The sequence below is a fragment of the Equus przewalskii genome, chromosome 2 (assembly GCF_037783145.1).
Source record: "Equus przewalskii isolate Varuska chromosome 2, EquPr2, whole genome shotgun sequence".
In the NCBI taxonomy this organism is placed as follows: Eukaryota; Metazoa; Chordata; class Mammalia; order Perissodactyla; family Equidae; genus Equus; species Equus przewalskii.
Genome location: NC_091832.1, coordinates 18,236,808 through 18,254,867, shown reverse-complemented (window position 1 = coordinate 18,254,867; position 18,060 = coordinate 18,236,808). Strand labels below are relative to the sequence as shown.

General features: G+C 53.9%; 1 protein-coding gene across 4 annotated transcripts; it reads right to left on the bottom strand.

Moving 5' to 3' along the window:
- Nucleotides 1–200: 200 nt before the first annotated feature.
- On the bottom strand, nt 201–14,453 carry HEYL (hes related family bHLH transcription factor with YRPW motif like). 4 transcript variants are annotated; one of them, XM_008539985.2, is made up of 5 exons: nt 14,267–14,453; nt 8,231–8,297; nt 7,133–7,216; nt 5,804–5,885; nt 201–3,379 (listed from the first exon to the last, which is right to left on the bottom strand). In XM_008539985.2, the coding sequence occupies exons 1-5, from the start codon at nt 14,344–14,346 to the stop codon at nt 2,706–2,708; spliced, it is 987 nt and encodes a 328-aa protein (XP_008538207.2). In that variant the 5' UTR covers nt 14,347–14,453; the 3' UTR covers nt 201–2,705. The 4 variants fall into 4 exon arrangements, with proteins under 4 accessions (XP_008538207.2, XP_070466295.1, XP_008538208.1 ...); XM_070610194.1 differs by having other exon boundaries at nt 8,231–8,293; nt 14,267–14,422; XM_008539986.2 differs by lacking the exon at nt 14,267–14,453 and adding an exon at nt 14,028–14,183.
- Between the last annotated feature and the right edge of the window lie 3,607 nt (nt 14,454–18,060).

The window sequence follows — 18,060 nt, the reverse complement described above, 5'->3', positions numbered from 1 at the left end:
GAAGTGAGGTTGGGACAGAAGAGGATGAGCAGGCTGGAAGTGAGGCTGGGTCAGAAGCAGCAGCGCAAGAAAGCAGCAAGGCCACCTTCGGGAGGGCAGTGATCTGGGGAGAGGTGATGTGGCCAGACCAGGGTGATGGCTGTGGGTTCAGAGGGAAGTGGATGGACTCCAGGGTTATTGAAGAAGTAGAATCTTGGAGGTTTCCAGAAGAACTAAAAAAAGTTTTATTGGATGTCTGCAACAACTCCAGCAATGGGGTAGGGAGTCCGGGGCACCAGAAAGGCTTGGGAATATAAACAAAGATACAAGTCCTCAACCATGGAAACAAACACACAGTCACCTTTCCCCCAACAATCTCTCAGAGAGAATGAACCCAAGATCAACTAAGATGCTGAAAGTTCTGGGCCATTTCCACCTCGTTCAATGGTGTCAACCAATTCTTTTGGAGTTGGGTACTTGAAATGTGGAAATATGTTTCCCACAGCCCCACTATGAGTAAACGTTGGATTCTCGGGCTAGGAAGTCGCCAAAGCGCAGGACTGCAGGACTGACCTGGTACCCTGGGAGCAGTGGGCCACCACCTGGGGTGGTCAGGGAGAGGAGGAGGGGGGAGGAGAGGAAGGAGGAGGACGAGGGGGAAGGAATAAGGGGGGGGAGAGGGAAAGGAGGCAGAGGAGGGGGAGGCAGGAGGGGAGGAGGGGGAGGCAGGAGGGGAGGAGGGGGAGGCAGGAGGGGAGGAGGGGGAGGCAGGAGGGGAGGAGGGGGAGGAGGAGGAGCAGTTCTTCTCCCAGTCCTTTGTGAGGTGAAGTTGGTCTTTGCCTTCTGCCACCTCCCTCTGTCCCCCTCTCCCAACTCCTAGGAGCCTGCTGACCGCCCAGCCCTCCTTCTCTCCGTCCCACCGTCTCCATCCCCCTCAGGAGCACTCCCTGAAATGAGGCCCTCTCCCCTCAGCACCGTCCAGCTCAGATGGGCCCAGGAGGACAGCAATCTGACAGGACTAACTCACACAGGAATGAAAGAATGACTCTAGCTTTTTATCCCCCCTTGAGGAATTTGCCTTTTCAAAAGAGCTTTCTGGGTCATTTAAATGATCTCTACCCTCTTACCTACTTCTCTGAAAGGGCCCTTTTTCCCCGGGGCCTTTGCAAACTCCACTTTTAAGCCCATGGAGTCTCCTCAAATTAGTCTCTGGGGAGGGTAGTTCCATCAACGAGTGGGGGTGGGAGAATCTTCCCAGGGGCGACACTGGAAGTATTTAATAACTGGTGCGGAATAAGCACCAGTGACCAGAGGACCCCATGGCCTTGGGTCTGCCAGGCATTAACCAGCACAGGGTCCTGAGGGAAAAGCCATGTGGTGGGGGACTCTCGGAGACACTCAGGGACAGCAGGTATTTGTGAACGAGCGCAGAAGTATTTCTACATGTTAACAACAGGTCTGGCAATGCTGGGCCAGCTGGATGTCAGTCCTGGGTCTGCCCCTGTTTGATCCAGTCTCTGCTGTTCCATTGGGAAGGGTCGCTGGGCCACTTGTTCCCTCTGTTAGAGAAGCGGTCCGGGCTGGAGGTGGGGAGTGAAACGGCCTCTGAGCAGAGCCAGCTGTGTGGGATCCTGGGTGAAGAGAATCTCAGGCCCTAGACCCACTGTGTGACCTTGAAGGGCCGAGCCGCCTCTGACTGTCCTTCCTCTCACCCCTCCTTGCAGTTATTTTTGTCCAGCCTGACAGCCTTTGGCTGTCCCAACAGTCTGGCTCTGTGAGCCGGATGCAAACCAGGCGGCACAAACGTCTGGTGCTGAATCCCAAGAGGATTCCTCTCTGGGCGCCATCACGTGGGAACATGGTCCTCCACACTGTGCACCCAGTGGGGACCACGTGCCTGGAGGATGGTGACGGTGAGAGAGGCAGGGAGCTGGGTTCTCAGTTGGTCAATCCTGGCTCCGGTCTGGGGGCGCTGTCTGAGGCTGGTGGTGAGGACACCCTGTCGCAGAGCCTTACTGCTGCCCGGAAACCTCCCAGCCGTGTGCAGGGAACAGCTGGTCAGCGGGAGGTGGTGTCTGCAGCTGAGAAGAGGGCAGGAGCAGGCCCTGCTGGGCCCCCAATCCTCAGGCCTGGGATGTGGTGGACGGCAGGCCCGTCCTGTGGTTTTCTGCGATGGGGTGGGCTGAAGACAGGTGGGCAGGGGCAGACAGGGTTCCCAAGAGACCTATTTGTGGCCCTTGCTCAGTTACTGTCTCAGGAAGTGAGGCAGACACAATGTTCCAGCCCTGTGGCCCTGGGAAGGCTGCAGCCAGTGTCTCATTGCTCCTGGCTGGGGTCTGGTCTCTCGAGGGAAGCAGCCTGCCTTAGGCCATTGTGCCCGTTAGGTTGAAGATTTGTTCCCAGACCTGAGACTCACGCCTACTGCCCCCTGTGTGCTGGGGCAGGAGAGGGGTCTGGGCACAGCTCTTCGGGGCTCTCCTGGGACTCATCTGTCCAGGTGAGAAAGGAGACCAAGCCTCTGAGATCAGAACAGCTCAAGGAGCGCTGGCTGGACAAGCTGGGATGAGCAGTGAGGAGGGGAGATGGGCCAAAGGAGGAGGGACCTTTGATGGGTAAAGAACACGCCTTCATACACGAGCCAGTCCAGGAAGCAGAGCAGAAAAGGCGGCATCATTTTTTGAGCTCCTGGAACAAGAACTCTCCTCACTGCCAGGGGGAAAGCCAGCTCAGAAAGCCCCAACTTCAGTGATTTCAGAGACCCAGGACTGGCAGAGCACAGCTCCTGCTGCTCTCCCAGCTGGCCCCAGGGAAGGGGGCCTGGGCACAGGAACAGCCGCATAAGCAGGGGACCCCACAATGCCAGGGGGAGTCGGAGAAGAAGATGGAAGGAGGGGTGCCACGTGGCTGCTCCTGGCAGCCCTGCTGCTGGGGGCCATGGGCAGAGGGGCAGCTGGCCTCTCCAGGGGGCGGGCCCTCCGGGTAGTAGATGTTCCTCGACTGGGTGGCAAACTCCTCCGGGGTGGCAGGATGGTACCAGTGGCTCTGCGCAAGGGAGCGGTTCGCAGGGCTGGGATGGGGTAAGCGAGTGAGGAGGCGCTGGGGAGGACGGGGCCGGGCACTCTTCCCAGGATGGCGAGCTGGTGGCTGGGTGCTGACAGCCCTGGACAGCTATGGAAGAAGGACCAGGGCCAGGCAGGGAAGGCCAGGGGGCCAGCGGGCGTGGGTGAAGGCTCCATCTCAGCTGCATAGCTGTTGAGGTGGGAGAGAAGGCGGATCCGCACAGGGTCTGCACGGCTGCTGGGCCCTTCTAGGACCCCCAGGTACCTGATGACCTCGGTGAGGCATTCCCGAAAACCGATGCTCCGGAAGTCAATGGCCAGGGCTCGGGCATCAAAGAATCCTGCAAAGTAAGGCATGATTAGAACATGCCAGGCAGGGGGACAAGCACTGAGCCTGGCGTCAGGCTGTCTGAACTCTGGACCTGCCTCCCCCGCTCACTCCCTGTGTGACCTGGGGCATGTCACTTCACCTCTCTGAGCCCTAGCCTCCCCCTCCATAAAGCAGGAATAATCATCCTACCTGGGACAGAGGGGAGCGGGCTGAGAGGATCAAATGAGTCCACTAAACGGTGAAGCATTATAACATGTCAAGTATTGTTTTCATCAGGATTCAAGATTAATCCAAAGAAGAAACTCTGCAGCCAAGATAACTTCATTTAAGTAGACACTTGCCAGGTGTGAAACGGCTGTGCACACGGAGGTGTAGAACCACCCTGCCTGCTGATGGGGGCGGATGCTGGGACGTGGTAGCAGCAGCCATCAGAGCTGGGAGACTCCTTGCAGAAGGCAGCATAGTGCAGCAAGGAAGCACGAGGTCTTTGGGGGCCAGCCGCTTGACTGAAGACTTAACTAGCTGCCTGACCGTGCACAAGACCCTTAATCTCTCTATGCCTCAGTTTCCTTAGCTGTAAAATGGGCCTATAACAGTACTTGCTGCAGAGAGCTGTGAGGGTGAAATGAAACGGTGCACTGAAATGCTCAATAAATTAAAAGTTAGCTATCATTTGTATTACTGGCTTGGCCCCCGTAGGCAGTAGAGTTTGTCCCCCAGCCCAAAAGGCAGCCCGGAAAGCAGGACCCCACTCTGGTTCTCAGCTACTGTCATCAGATCAGGGACCCTCTCTTTGACCTGGTGACCAGATGGACTGCCCACAGAGGTAGTCACATACTCGCTGCCTCTCCACATCCGCCCCTCCCTCGACCGCCTTCTGGGCAAAGACAGAACAGCCCCAGCGAGCACTGGCCTCAGGACTATGGCAGCAAGTGTCCAGTCCCTGGTTCACCGCTGAGGCCCCCACAGAGGGACAGCTCCGCAGGAGACGACGTTTGGAGTTAGCCTCCCTTGGGGGCGCGACCTGGTTCTGCTGTCGTTGTGCAAGTTAGTTGTGCAACTTTGAGCAAATCCCTCCACCTTTCTGTGTTCACTGTTCTTTTTTAAATAACATTTACTGAGTTCTTACTAAGCACATAATTTGCATGATCTAATTTAATCCTCATAAGAACTCTATCATTACTCCCATTTTAGAGACGAGGAAAGTGAGGAATAGAGAAGTTAAATCATTTGTTCAAGGCCATAAAGCTAGTAAGCAGTAAAGCTGGGATTCAGATCTCACGCCAGGGCCCTAAGCCGCAATTCCGTCTTCCCGTTACCCTTAGCCAGGAAATGGCGATGAGCAGCCACCACCCTCCAGGCTCTCACGAGAAGCAAACGAGATAACACTAAGTGAAAGCATTTTGAAAACTATAAAATGCTGCCCAGATATTAGTCACTATTTTTCTTTTAATTGGATAAACATGAATGTAGCTTGAACTATCTCCCCGACTGGTTGATTAGAGACAGAAGTTTCCACAGTTGGCCATGCATTCGTTGGCAGAAGTTCCCAAAGCGACCACCTGCATCAGGGTCATCAATGGGCTTGCTAAACTTGCAAATTTCCAAACTCACTCCAGACCTACCGCCTCAGAATCTCTGGGGTGTGACCCACACCTGCCTGTCCCCACATGATCCTGCTGCACACTGAGGCTTGAGGAGCACCAGCGTGGGCCGCTTAAAATGCAACTGTCCCCTGGAAGGGTAGAAAGTTAAGGTTTTAGGACTTAGGTCTTTGTGGCCAAGGTCTGCGGAGTTTTCAAGGTTTCCCAATTGGGAAATCACCAAAACACACAGAGAGGCTTCATGCAGACAAAATTGCCATTTGTCTGAAGTGTTTTCAAAGTCACAGTTCCGTGACTTTATTGTAATGGCCTAGCTCAAAATAACAGAATGAGTTACATTTGCACTGTACTACAATCCTTAGACGGATCTTCAACTGTGAGCACGACATATCACCCCAGCACCACCGAGGACACAACAGTCCAGAAGGCTACCCGGCGAGCAGGCACACCAGGGAACGTCTGTGGCTAAAAATTTCAGGCAGGCCCCTCCCAATGGGATCCCAGTGAGAACGAGCTCCTTCAGGCTCGTGCTTAACAAGGCCCTGGGGGGTGGGACCAGTAAGAACAGTCTGTGGTAGAAGAGCTCCTCCAAGGCCTAAGGCTGGAGGAATGGTTGGGACAAATGGAGACACGGAGAGTAGAGAGGGTGAATCCCAAAGAAGAGAGCCAAGTTTGCGCATGTTCCACCTGGATCTGCTTCAGCTCCTCTGCAGACTGTGGGCTCCATGAGGGCAAGGACCACATGTGCTTTGCTCACCAGGGTATCCCCAGGGCCCGGCCCGAAAATATTTGCTACATGAAGGACTCCCAGGAGAGGAGAGCATCAGTACCTGTCCCACCAGTGGCGTGGAGCATTTTCAAGTGATCTACCGTCATCTGCAGGACCTCGGCTTTCTCCAGCTTGGAGGAGCCCTGCGTGGACAGAAGATAGAAGCGTGAAGGCCTCTGGCTGACTTTGTCACTTGCCCAACCTGCACAGCATCATCAGCACTCACTGTCCCAATTTTCTCATCTTCCTCCCGCTCCACCCCTGCATGCAACTGGGCTTCTGCTTTGGCCAAGGCCTCCAGATCTAACGGATTCTCCTCACTTCTCATTTCAGTCTACCTGTCCGCTGCACTGCTGACCATCCTTCCTGAAACTCCTCTCCCACGACTTCCACGACACCACAGCTTCTTGGTTCTCCTTTCCCCTTGCCTGTTGCTCTAACCATCCATTAAAGCAGCGGTGTTCCCGGTGGGGGTTGGCTCACTTTTCTCGCTCTGCACACTCTCCCCGGAGGGTCTCGTCTATTCCATGGCTTCCTGCCCCATCACTAGAATGCCACTCCTGCATACCCACCTGCCTCCTGGACCAGCTTCACTGGGACTCCAGTTCCACACTCACCATACCCAAGATCCAGCTCATCATTTTACCCCCAAAGCACTTGCTATTGCTCTATTCTATCTCTTGGGAAATGTTTCCTAAGCCTCCAGCATCACCTGGTTTCCAGGTGAAAGCTAAGGGTCAGACCCTCCATATGAGGGTAGGTACCAGGTCTAGTTCATGGCTGGTCTTGTGAGGGTTTTAGTCAATGTCCGTGAGATGACTGATTTGTTCTCACAGGCATAAAGGAAGGCACAAGCCTATGACCGTGCCTCAGGGCACAGGGTGAGAATCTTTGAGGCTGTGTGACTGATTCAACTATCTGACTTCCCACTGTAGTCCCTCCACCCTATGCTGTTCAATGGCAGAGTGCTCACTCCCCAAGCAGCCTGTTCTACTTTCAAATAGCTCTGAAATATCAGTAGTGCAGAGGGATAAGCCGCTTTAGAATCACACAGTTCTGTGTTCCAGTTCTGCTCTGCTATTGACTAGCTGTGTGACCTGGTGTAAGCTACTTTACCTCTCTGTGCTTCGGTTTCCTTACCTGTGCAATAGCCATAATAATCCCTCCCTACTTCAGGATCATTTCGAGGATTCAACTCAATTGGATGATGGACATAGAGCCACAACACCTGAGACACCTCAGGAAATATCAATTGTGATTCCCCTTATTCCGGCAAATGGTAGCACCGTCTTCAGGGAGCTGCTACCCATCAACAGGAAACGCCAGGAGAGGTGAACCTTTCTGCCACTCGCAGAGTATTTCTTCCAGCACAATCAGCAATGCCACCTACCTGCTTCTCAAAGGCAGTGGGGACCAAGCGCCGCAATTCAGACAGGCTGCTGTTGATGCGGTCTCGGCGCCGTTTCTCTATGATCTAAAAGACAATGACAAGAAGTTACACGTAGGCACTTCATCACAGTTTCCAATGCGCCTTGATGGACACTGACTCATATTTTCCTTCATAACATATGTGAGGGAGAAAAATCTATTCTTACATTATGGAGGAGGAAGCCGAGGCTCAGAGAGAGGCAGTGATTTGCTTAAGGTCACACAGCAAAGAAGTGCAAAGCTGGGAATAGAACTCGGATCTCTCATCTTGATCTGTAGGGGTGACATTCAAAACATTTAACCATTGATACAGCAGGGCGCCAACCAATCAGAACAGGGACACCAGCCACAGTGCTGGAGCAGGCCCTGGAGACCCCTGCTCGGCCAGGGGCATGAGGTCTGAAGAGTCCTGGGCATTGCTCTCTCCAGCTGGGAAGGCCTTTCATTCACACTACCTCATTCTCATCTCGCAATACTGATAGCAGAGCAGAAATGATGACCCCCCATTTTACTGATAAAGACAATGAGGGCTGCACGGAAGCGGTGTGCCTAAGGTCTGATGGTTAGTGAGTGGCAGGGCTGGTCTCTGCCAGATCCCAGGTCTCTGGACTGGCCTGTAGAAGCACAGCTGCCTCCTGGGGGAAAGCAGGGCTGGGATGAGACCACCGAGAGAAGCAGAGGCCACTCCTCCTCCTGTCCCCCTCCCCCGCCCTGCAGCACACTAGGAGGAAGTGAAAGCTCTGGGCTCAGAGAGAAGAGGGGAAGGCTGGAATAAATAATAACGGCTAATTGTGTGTCAGGTATTGTTCCGAGTGCATTACATTAATTCACTTAATCTTAAAACAACCCTTTGCGGGAGGTCCTGTCATTATTTCAGTTACACAGATGAGGAAATGAAGCACAGAGAGGTTAAGTGGCTCGCCCAAAGTCCCCCCTGCTAGCTACTGGCAGAGCGAGGATTTGAACCCAGGCAGTCTAGGTTCAGGGTGATGTTTTTGACTCCGGTTCGCTCCGCCAGGCCCCTGGAGACTCAGGCAACTCTGCGGAGACAGACACTCACCCCTCTGCGTTTCTTCCTGGCTTGCATCTGCGAAGGGCTGGGGGTGGACAGCGGCCTGGCCATCTGGCTGGAGAGGAAGAGAAAGGCTGACTTTTCAGCGCTCGGGGCCCATCTCCCTGGCCTGGGCTGACCTCGCAGGCCGGGCTGTGGGCGGGCACAGCCCCCTCCCAGGCGGCCGTGGTCTCCCAGGCCGGGAAGAGGCGCGGGGCAGGCGTGGGTGGGGACGCTCTCTCCCCTTCTCCCCCGGGGCCAAGTCCTCCCCTACACGCGGTCTCCTGCCCTGGAGTCGGGGGGCTCGCCTGCTCGCCCGGGGAGCCGCAGCCGCAGCCCGGCCACCGGGTCCTGCAACCCGATCCGCGGGCGGGGCGGGCGAGGGCACGGGCCGAGGCGGCGGGGGCCGGGCCGGCGGCTTGGGTTTCAGAGGGAGCCGCTGGGAACGAGCGTGGAAAAAGCAGATGCCGCCGCTTCCCACGGGCCGGGCGCGCCGGCCGCCCGCCCTCCGGCGGCCTGCAGCTGCCGCCTCCTCCCACGCAGCGCGGCCGGGGGCGAGGGGGAGGCGGCATCTGGGTCACAGGCTCCTCTGGACTCTGGGGACACTGCCTTGGCCTCCCCAGAAGGCCGCAGCCCCGCACCGCGTCGGGCCTCCCTGAAGGATGGATGTTTGCTCGGCCCCACGAGTTCCCATTACTGGGCAGAGGCTCAGCCCTGGGGGCTTTTCCTGCCCAGACTGATAGAAACCCTCTTAAGCACAGCTGCTGGCCCCCTTAACGATTTCCTGCTTCAGAGGCTCTCTGGGAATGGAGGGGATTCACTGGGTTGCCCTGAGGATCATTCATTTGGCCAACACTCCAGAGGCCCCATTCAGGCCCAGGGCTGGACTGGAGGTGGTCAGCCCGACCCCAGCCCTCCAGAGGCTCAGCCACCGTGGGGAGACACCACCTCAACAAATAACTTTAGACAAGGTGACTCCCCTGCCATTCTGGAAGGCAAAATGCACACATCCGAACAGGAACCCATGAGCTGGCCTCCTCTTCCCGGTGGGTTCCCCATCTTAGTGAGGGCACCGCCTCTCCCAGTTCTGCAAGGTGGACACCTGGCCACCATCTTTCATTCCTCCTCTGTCCTCACCCCAACTCATTAAAACCTGCCCGTTCCATGTCTAAAGTACGTCACTTCTGCCATCCTTAGGACCAAACCTCTGTCCTCTCTCCCAGGGACCACCAGTCCCTGCGCGCCCCTCTTACCTCCTACAAGCAGGCAGAGTGATCATTTAAATGCAACTCTGATCTTGTCACTCTCTTAAAACTCAGTCAGGGGCTTCTCAATGCTTTTAGGATCAAGGCCACCATCTTTCCGGTGGCCCAGCTGGCCCCTGTCATCTCCTAGACTCAGCTCTCTTTCACTCTGTGTGCTCCGGCCTGCGAACGCATGAACTCTTTCCTAGGATTGCACATACTGTTCCTCTAGCCTAGAATTCTCTGGTCACCAATCTCCCCACCCCCAAGGCCCAGCCCCTTTGCCTAGTCACTTCTACCGCTCTTCAGGTCCCAACTCAAATGTCACCTTCCTGGGGGAGGCTTTTCTGACATCCCCCCTCACACTACATGTTCCCTGATCTGCACTCTCCTAGCAGTCCGCATTCATAGCGCTTATGCCCATTTGTTGTTTTATATTTGTATGATTATTTGATTAATGTCTCTCTTTCCAATAAGTCCATAAGCTCCATGAGGCCATGAGCCATGTCTGTCTCATTCACTATTGCAGCCCCAGTACTCAGCAAGTGCTTGGAACACAGTACAGCTCATGGCTCAGCTCCTCCTCCAGCCCTCATCTTTGCTATCATTGGGGAACAGAGAGGTGGCACCAAAAAATCCATGTCCTAGGCCCTTGTAGAAGGGGAGTGAGCATATGTGGCTCACCAGGAGGGTCCCAGCCCACATGACTACCCTCTTGGCATCCCAGGCTGTATCATTTTCATCAACTGTTCAAAGAGAGAAGGTTGCAGGAGAGAGCAGATCAACATTTGTCAAATCCCACTGCTATGCCCCTGGCTTTGTCCAGCTACATCTGGAAAAGAATATCGCCATCCAAACATCTGGACAAGAAGGGTTGGTAAGAGGCCTGTGAAGGGTCCTGGGAGGGACAGCCCAGCAAGTTAGGTCCAGAGTTCAGACGGCCAGATCCTGAGATCTGTAGGGCAACTTGTTTACAAAGCTTCACTCAGGACAAGCCCCAAGAGCCAAGGTAAACTAAGAAACACGGCCTCTGTCTGCCTGCCCCCTTTCCCCCCTGACTAGGGCTGGATAAGGCGTATCTAGGGGTATTGGGTTAGCACTGCACACGTCACTGCCTTTCAGCCTGATCCTTCCTTAGGGACCATCTCTCAGAGGCTGATGCACCCCTTTCAGGACACGGCAGCTCTGCCATCCCTTTTCCACTCTCCTGGTCCCTCATTCTGAGCACTATTATCCCTCTCCCCCGACTCCCATATCTCACGGGCAAGCCTCATTTCACAGCTGTCTTGGCATCACTACATATGTTTCTGCCTTTGAGCCTAACAAAAGCCCCATTTTACAGATGAGGATGCTGAGCCTCGGGGACCTAAGGCAGCTTGCCCAGCCTACACAGCTGCTAAGGAGCAAAGCCCGCATGGGAATCCATGTCTTCTGGCTCCAAATTCAGTATTGTTTTCCCTCCTAATTCCTATTTCCTGTCTGTCTGAATAGCTCTCCAGTCCTCTTATCCTTAAAACTCCCAAGAGCTCAGCCAGAGCTTGCTTCCAGGCTGTGATCTGGCCCTGACACTGGGAGGAGGTGTGGGAGCTTCTTGTCTGAGAGTCTGAAAGTAAGGCAGATTTTCACGGATCCAGAGAAGATATGTCGACTGCTAAGATCTGCTGCACGGGCTTCGAGTGGTCCCTAGCCAGAATTCTGGGGTGGTCCCTTGGGTGGGGGTGGGGGCAAATTTCTAGGTGGTCTGGCTGCCAGTGCTACCACCCTCAGTGCTCACCCTCAGTTCCCCTTTGGAAACTCCCCCCGTGGAGCCCTGGCAGGTGACCCCACCCGTTTTGCATCAACCAAAAGCAGGATCACAATGTCTCCAGTGAAGGGCTCTCAGAGAGCACTGAGCCCACTTGTAAAATGGGGAAACTCAGAGAGGGGAAGGGAGCTGCTCCAGGCCACACAGCAAATTAGAGGAAATTCCAGAACTGGAGCCAAGTCTGCTGGCTTTTAATCCAGTGCTCTTCTCAGTGCACCCCCTATATTCATTGTCCCATCACGTATATCTCATAGCCAGTACTTCTTGTTCTAGACAGCACTTCCACATTCACTTGTCTCATTTATTGCACAATAGTTCTGTGAGTTAAGTATAATTGGGACCATTTCGCATTTAGGGACAATCATCATTTGATAGATGGAGTGACAGAGACACAAAGCATTAAGAACCATGCACAGAAAGTCCAGCCCTCAGACTTCCAGTCTTTTCATTGGACCATGCTGCCTCATGGCATCTTCCAACGGAATGGTGACCCCAGAGAGAGTAGCATTAATTGGAAGTCACCTTGTGCCAAAACAGGGAACTGTGTGTTTTAGGTACATTACCTCATCAAAGCCTCACCCTGTAAGATAGGCATTCGCATCCCCATCTTGTAAGGGAGAAAACTGAGGTGCAGAAAGCAGTCAAGTCACTTGCCCAAGTTAATGGTGGTGAGAGTCAAACTCAGGTCTGTCTATCTGACTTCAAAGGCCACCATGTGCCTTAAATCATGTAGGAATGACCCACAGACCCTGACCCAGTGCCCGACATGTGACAGGTGCTCATTAAATGTTTGCAGAGGGGGAGGGGAGAGGCTATATTCTCAGTGTGGACCCAGCCTGTGTCAGGGGGCTGGGTTCAGACAGGAGCCCTGTGGGTGATTCTGTCACATGGGGCAGGATACCACCACCAGGCAGATGCCCACAGTGATGATGGCACACACCCTGCTCTTTCCTCTCACGTCTCTGAGTATGGGGGATTTGTGCCCTGCCTCTGACCCCAGGGAGGCTGGCTGCCCCAGCCCTATGGCCCTGGCCACTGTTTATCTGGCTTTGTTTCCACATGAAGCTCTTCTTCTCTGAGAGTTCCCCGAGGGCAGAAGCTGAGCAGGATACATCTGGGCCCCCCACGCCCAACCGAGGGTCTGGGCTACAGCAGGCATCGTTCAGTGTTCCCTGAATTGAAGCATTGATGTCTGCTGGGGGAGGGCCCTTTGGTGAGTGCTACAAAGAGGGGTCTATAAGTCAGCCTCTGCCAGATGTCCAATTGCTTTCTCTCCTCTGAGGGGGTCTGCTCCTCTAAGAATCTAGACAGTCTCTAAAAATGGGCTCTGGCTGAAAGGACAAAATGCTGTATAGGAAAAAAACTGCCCACTAATCCGTTATGCCATAGGCCAAATGCCACCACCTTCAGGAAGCCCTCCCTGCTGCCTTTGGTTGTGAACGACCTCTCCCTGTTTAGATGTCCTCGCAGTCCACAGTCTGTCTCTCCTTCTGTCTTCCATCCTGTCTATGGGCTTTATGTGACCTGGTAGGTCACTGACAGATTCTCAGAGGGCAGAAGCCAGTTCTGATCAGCCTAGCTCTCTGGCATCAGTTTCATGAATCTGATTCGTGATGACCCAATGACATTGAATTTGAGACCCGCCCCCCCCCCCCCCCCACCATGTGGTGCTGGGCCCTTCCCCTGCTCCTAGCAGGCACAGATTCAGAGAACTGCTTCTCTAAATAGCAGTTTCTGCCAAACAATTTAAAAAGGCTAATAAGTTGTATAGGAAATTGTGTTAAACACCCCCAAACCTAATGTACAGGATGCAAGGGGGCTATCTATTACTGTACCTCCTATTATAAGCTATAAGTAATCGGGAGCTGGTGGCACTTTACTAGGATTTGTGACTGAGGCAGGATTCCTGGTCTCCGAAAACTGAAGATCATTGAAATTATGACATGCCCTCAGAAAGGCCCATGAGAATGAACTGAATCCCCCTTCCAACTCTATTCTAGAGTGTCAGGTTCGGATGAGCCAGGAGAGATCAGAGAGCCGCCCCTTCCCACTCCCCATCCTCCTTTATTTTACTGATGAAGAAACAGGCTCACGAAGGGAAAGCAGTGGCCCAAGGCCACATGGTGAGTTGGTGGCAGATGTGGGGCTGGGACCCAGGCCTGCATACTCTCAGTCAGTCTCTGCTGCTGTCTCTGGGTTCTGGGTACCACATGTTGGGGGCCTGACACTAATTAAGCATTTGCCATGTGCTAGGCCCTGTATATCATCTCATTTGATGTTCCCAATAACCCTATGAAGTCAGTTCTATTATTTACACCCTTTTTACAGATGTGGAAACTGAAGCTTAGATTGTTCACAGAACTGGGAAGTAGCAAACTGTACAAGTGCAGTTCGTTCAATCGATTTGAAGCTGGTCAGAATATTTAACAAGAGCCGAACGACATTGGCAGCAGAGGGATGCAGGAGAAAGAGCACTGAATTGGAGGCCAGGCCCTTGGACTGACCACGGGAGAGTTGGCGATTATTGTCTTCAATACCAAAACCTTATTTCAAAGTCCAGTTTGCTTAAGGAAGGAAGGAGAGACTTTCTTCCCCTGGAAGCTTTTTGGGGGCTATATGAAAAGTGCGCTTAAGCAAGGGTAAAATCGGGAAAGCATGGTTATTCCGCATCGTCAGCGGGCTCCGAAAGGGGCGTATGGTACCAACAGTCTATGAGGGTTTCCAATGATCTCCGGGGAGAACTCGCGCATAGCCTCACCCGGGCACTTGGACAGAAAGCCGATCGCCAACTGGACATCAGACCCCCGAGCTGAAGTCCACCTCCATCCCCGTCTCCCGAGCCCTAAATGGCGAGAGCGCACAGGCTCTCGGGCACTCGCGCGTGTAACGGCCCACACTGCACCTGCCCTCCCCCGCCCCCTGGACACACACCTGCGGGCGCTCGCGCACACCTGCGCCGCCCGGGACCCCCCGGGACGCTCCCCGCGCCCGCCTTACCTCAGCTCGCCCTCGCGGCCCACGTCGATGGGGCCGTCGGACTCGCTGTCGGAGCCGCTCGGCTGCCTGGGCCGCTTCATGGCGAGCGCAGGCTGCCGGGGCTCGGGCGGCTGCGAGCCGGGAAGTCGGGCCCCGCCCCGGCCCCGCCCCGGGGCGCCGCCGCCGCCCTTTCCCAGGGCCCTTCCTGCCCCGCAGCCCGGGGCCCCGCGCCCCCGCGCCCCCGCCGGGACGCACAGGCCAGGCCGTGGGAAGGCCCCGGGCGGTCGCCGCCCCCACCGACGGCGGGAGGGCCGGCTCCGCTCCGCCGCCTGGCCTCCTGGCCGCCGCGCGCTGGGTGGCCTTGGGCAGGTGCCCTTGGAGGCCCCTCCGGGAAGCCTGGGGTCCCTGTCTGTCCCTGGTTTGCCCCGGCGCGGCCGGCCTGTGAAGGCGCCGCTCCACCATGCCCCGGCCTCTGCGGGTTCTGCCTCCTGGGGTTCTGGGGGCAGCAAACACGTCCGGTTTGGTGAGGGTGGTGAGGCTGGTGGGGGTGGCTGTGGTCTGATCTTCGACAAGAATCCCCTAGCAGCGTCTCCCATAGGGGTCCGAAGCAAGTGGAATGGGGCTTGGGGGTGGGGGCCAGGAAATGGTCAGACATGAGAGGGGTGGCTGTCATCCCCTAAAGGGACAGCTGAGGTTGTGGCTGCACCACCTGAACAGGAGGTCTCCGGCCAAGGTCCATGAGGACCTGACTTCATGGTGGTGGTAGTGGAGGGGGGGTGGGTCCCTGGGAATCAGCTCCCAGTTCCCCAGAGGCAGAGCTGTCCTGGGAGGCCAAGAAGGCCAGGTGAGGGCTCATTCCTAGAGCTGTGGCAGGGCCTCAAAAGGGATACAGGGAGGCACCCTCCAACCTCCCTTCCTAGTACCCACCTCCTCCTCCAACAGACCAAACTGTTCGTTCTGTGCGGGCTCCAGCTGCCCTGCCCCTAGGGAGGGAGACTCAAGGAAGATTCTGAGACTCACCTGCCCTTCTCCTGGGCTGGTACCTCAGAGAAGTGCCCCAGGCCCAGAAGGAAGCGGAACGGGAGCATCCTGGAAGGTGGACTTCACGAGCAGGGAGGAGGAGGTCTTGATGTGGTGGGACCAGAGAAGTCTTTCCCTTGGACCTGCCCACCAGGACATGGAGGGAGCCACCCCTTCGCTCGGGAGAATGGAGCTGGTCATTGAGAGGAACTGTACTTTTACCCCCACAGCAAGACACTTGGGGACACTTCATAACAGTGGTGGGAAAACATTCCTGTGTCCCCTTCCACACATGTCCACAGACACAACCACTTGACCAAGTGCGCAAACACATACATGCAGACACACACTGATATGCCGCTGGCATGGGCAGTCAGTACCCGCAGCCTGTGCTTCCTCAGGAGGCCCTGGGGGTCACCCTAGCCACGCCTAAGGACTCTCTTAGTCCAAATGCCCTCAGCACTCATGGAACTTCTGTGAGCACACACCAGTGAGTGGAAATCTCAACCAACACAGAAGTTGCACAATCCGTGCACTATGCATTCCCCAGAAAGGCAGAAATCAAGGATGCCCCCCAGATATCTGCCCTGTGTCATGACTTAGATGACAAGGGCTGGCAGTGGAACAAACTTGCAGGCGAAGGTCAAGGGCTCTGTTATGGGCAAGTTCATGTGAGATGCCCCAGCTCATCAAAATGGGGTGCACAGTTAAATAGGGGGTCTGGAGCTCAGAAAAGAAGTCTAAGCTGGATATTTAACTTTGGAAGTCATTAGATAATAGGTGACGCTTAAAGCTGTGGGAGGAGCTGGATGGGTGGCATAGTGGTTAAGTTCATATGCTCTGCTTAGGTGACCCCAGGTTCGCATGCCTGGATCCCAGGTACTGACCTAGCACCGCTTATCAAGCCACAGCATCCCACATAAGACAGAGGAAGATTGGCAACAGATGTTAGCTCAGGGCCAATCTTCCTCACCAAAAAAAAGCAAAAAGCTGTGGGAGTGGACAGATTACCCAGATAGAAAATGTGACCGGAGACAGAGGAAGGGCCTAGCTAAACAGTTAACATTTGGTGAGCGCTTAGCATAACATCTGAAACTGTTGTGTAAGTATTAACTCATTTAATCCTCGACAACTCTATAAAGTAGTAATATTATTATCATCCCCACTTTACAAATGAGAATCAAAGGCACAGGGAAGTGGAGTAACTCTAGCCAAAGTGGACAAGAAGTAAATGGAAGGAGTGGAATTCAGCAAGGTAATTTGGTTCCAAGGCCAAACCATTAGAATTTATTACCTTATATAGCTCTTAAACATGAGACTGTATTATCTAGTACTGGGTTATGCTGTCAATACAATAGTCATGACGCACATGTGGCTACTCAGCACTTGAAATGTGGCTGGTCTGAATTGCTATGTGTGGTAAGTGTGAAATACCCAGGAGAATTCAAAAAAGAAAGAAGGACGCGCATTGATATTTTTAATATTGATTACATGTTGAAATGATAATATTTTATATGTATTGGATTAAATAAAATACATTGTTAAAATTAACATCACTTGTTTTCTTTTTAGTTTTTTCTTCATGTGGCGACGAGGCAAACTTTAATTGTATATTTCTCCCATTATCTTGCTGTTGGACAGAGCTAATCTAGTGCAGAGTTTCATAATCTCAGCACTACTGACATTTTGGGCTGGAAAATTCTTTATTGTGTGGGGCTGTTCTGTGCACTGTGGGATGTTTCAAAGCATCTCTGGCCTCTACTCACTAAATGCCTGTAGGACCTGCCCTAGTCGTGACAATTAAAAATGTCTCTAGATAATACCAAATGTCCCCTGGGGGAGAAATCACCCCAGTTGAAAACCGTGGTCCAGAGAAATTCCAAGAATTTAGATGTCGAGTAGAAGAAAAAGAGCTGCCAGAGGAGACTGGGAAAGCACAGCCAGCGAGGTGGAGGAGAGCCAGGAAGGAGCGTTACAAGAGCCAGAAGAGTGTTTCAAGTACTTGGTCACGATCCTTGAAAATGTCAGTCCGATATGTCACTGCCTGCTCAAAACCCATCTGTAGGCTTTCCATCACATTTGGAATGCCAATTGCTTCCCACGGCCTGTACGTAGGGGGACTATATACTTTATCATCTAAACGTGGAGCATCTTGAAGAGTGAAAGGACGCAATACTCATAACTCTGCCGAAACAGTCCAGGGCGTACTGGATATGTACGGTCGTCCTAAGCTCTGGTCCTTGACCTTGCCTTGCTCACTCAGCCACTAGAGCCTTCTTGCCATTCCACCAATATTCACGCTTGTCCCTGCCACAGGACTTTGCATGTGCTGTTCCCTCTACCTGGAATCCTTTTCCCCCGGCTCTTCTCAAACAACCCCACTCCATTCAGGTCTTCGCTCAAACGTCACATCCTCAGAGAGGACTCTCCTGACCCCCTATCTAAAATAGCCACCAATCCTGCAGTCACTCTGTCCTCTATCTGGCTTTATCTCACTTTGCAGCATCTATTAATATCGCTGACATTATATTATATATGCTGCTATAGTTGTTTATTGGCTGTGTCCCCCACTAGAAGATAAACTCATGGAGGGTGGAGATTTGTCCCTTCTGTACACTGCTGGCTCTCCAGGACCTAGCACAGCACCTGGCATGCTGTAGGTGTACAATAAATACTTGCTGGCAGAATAAACTCATTCCAGACACTTGACTGTGATGGTAAAGTAAGCTAGGACAGAAGCTGGAGGGAGATGTGGACTCCGGGGTTTGTTTGCTTTTGCTGCCGTTTGTTTTAAG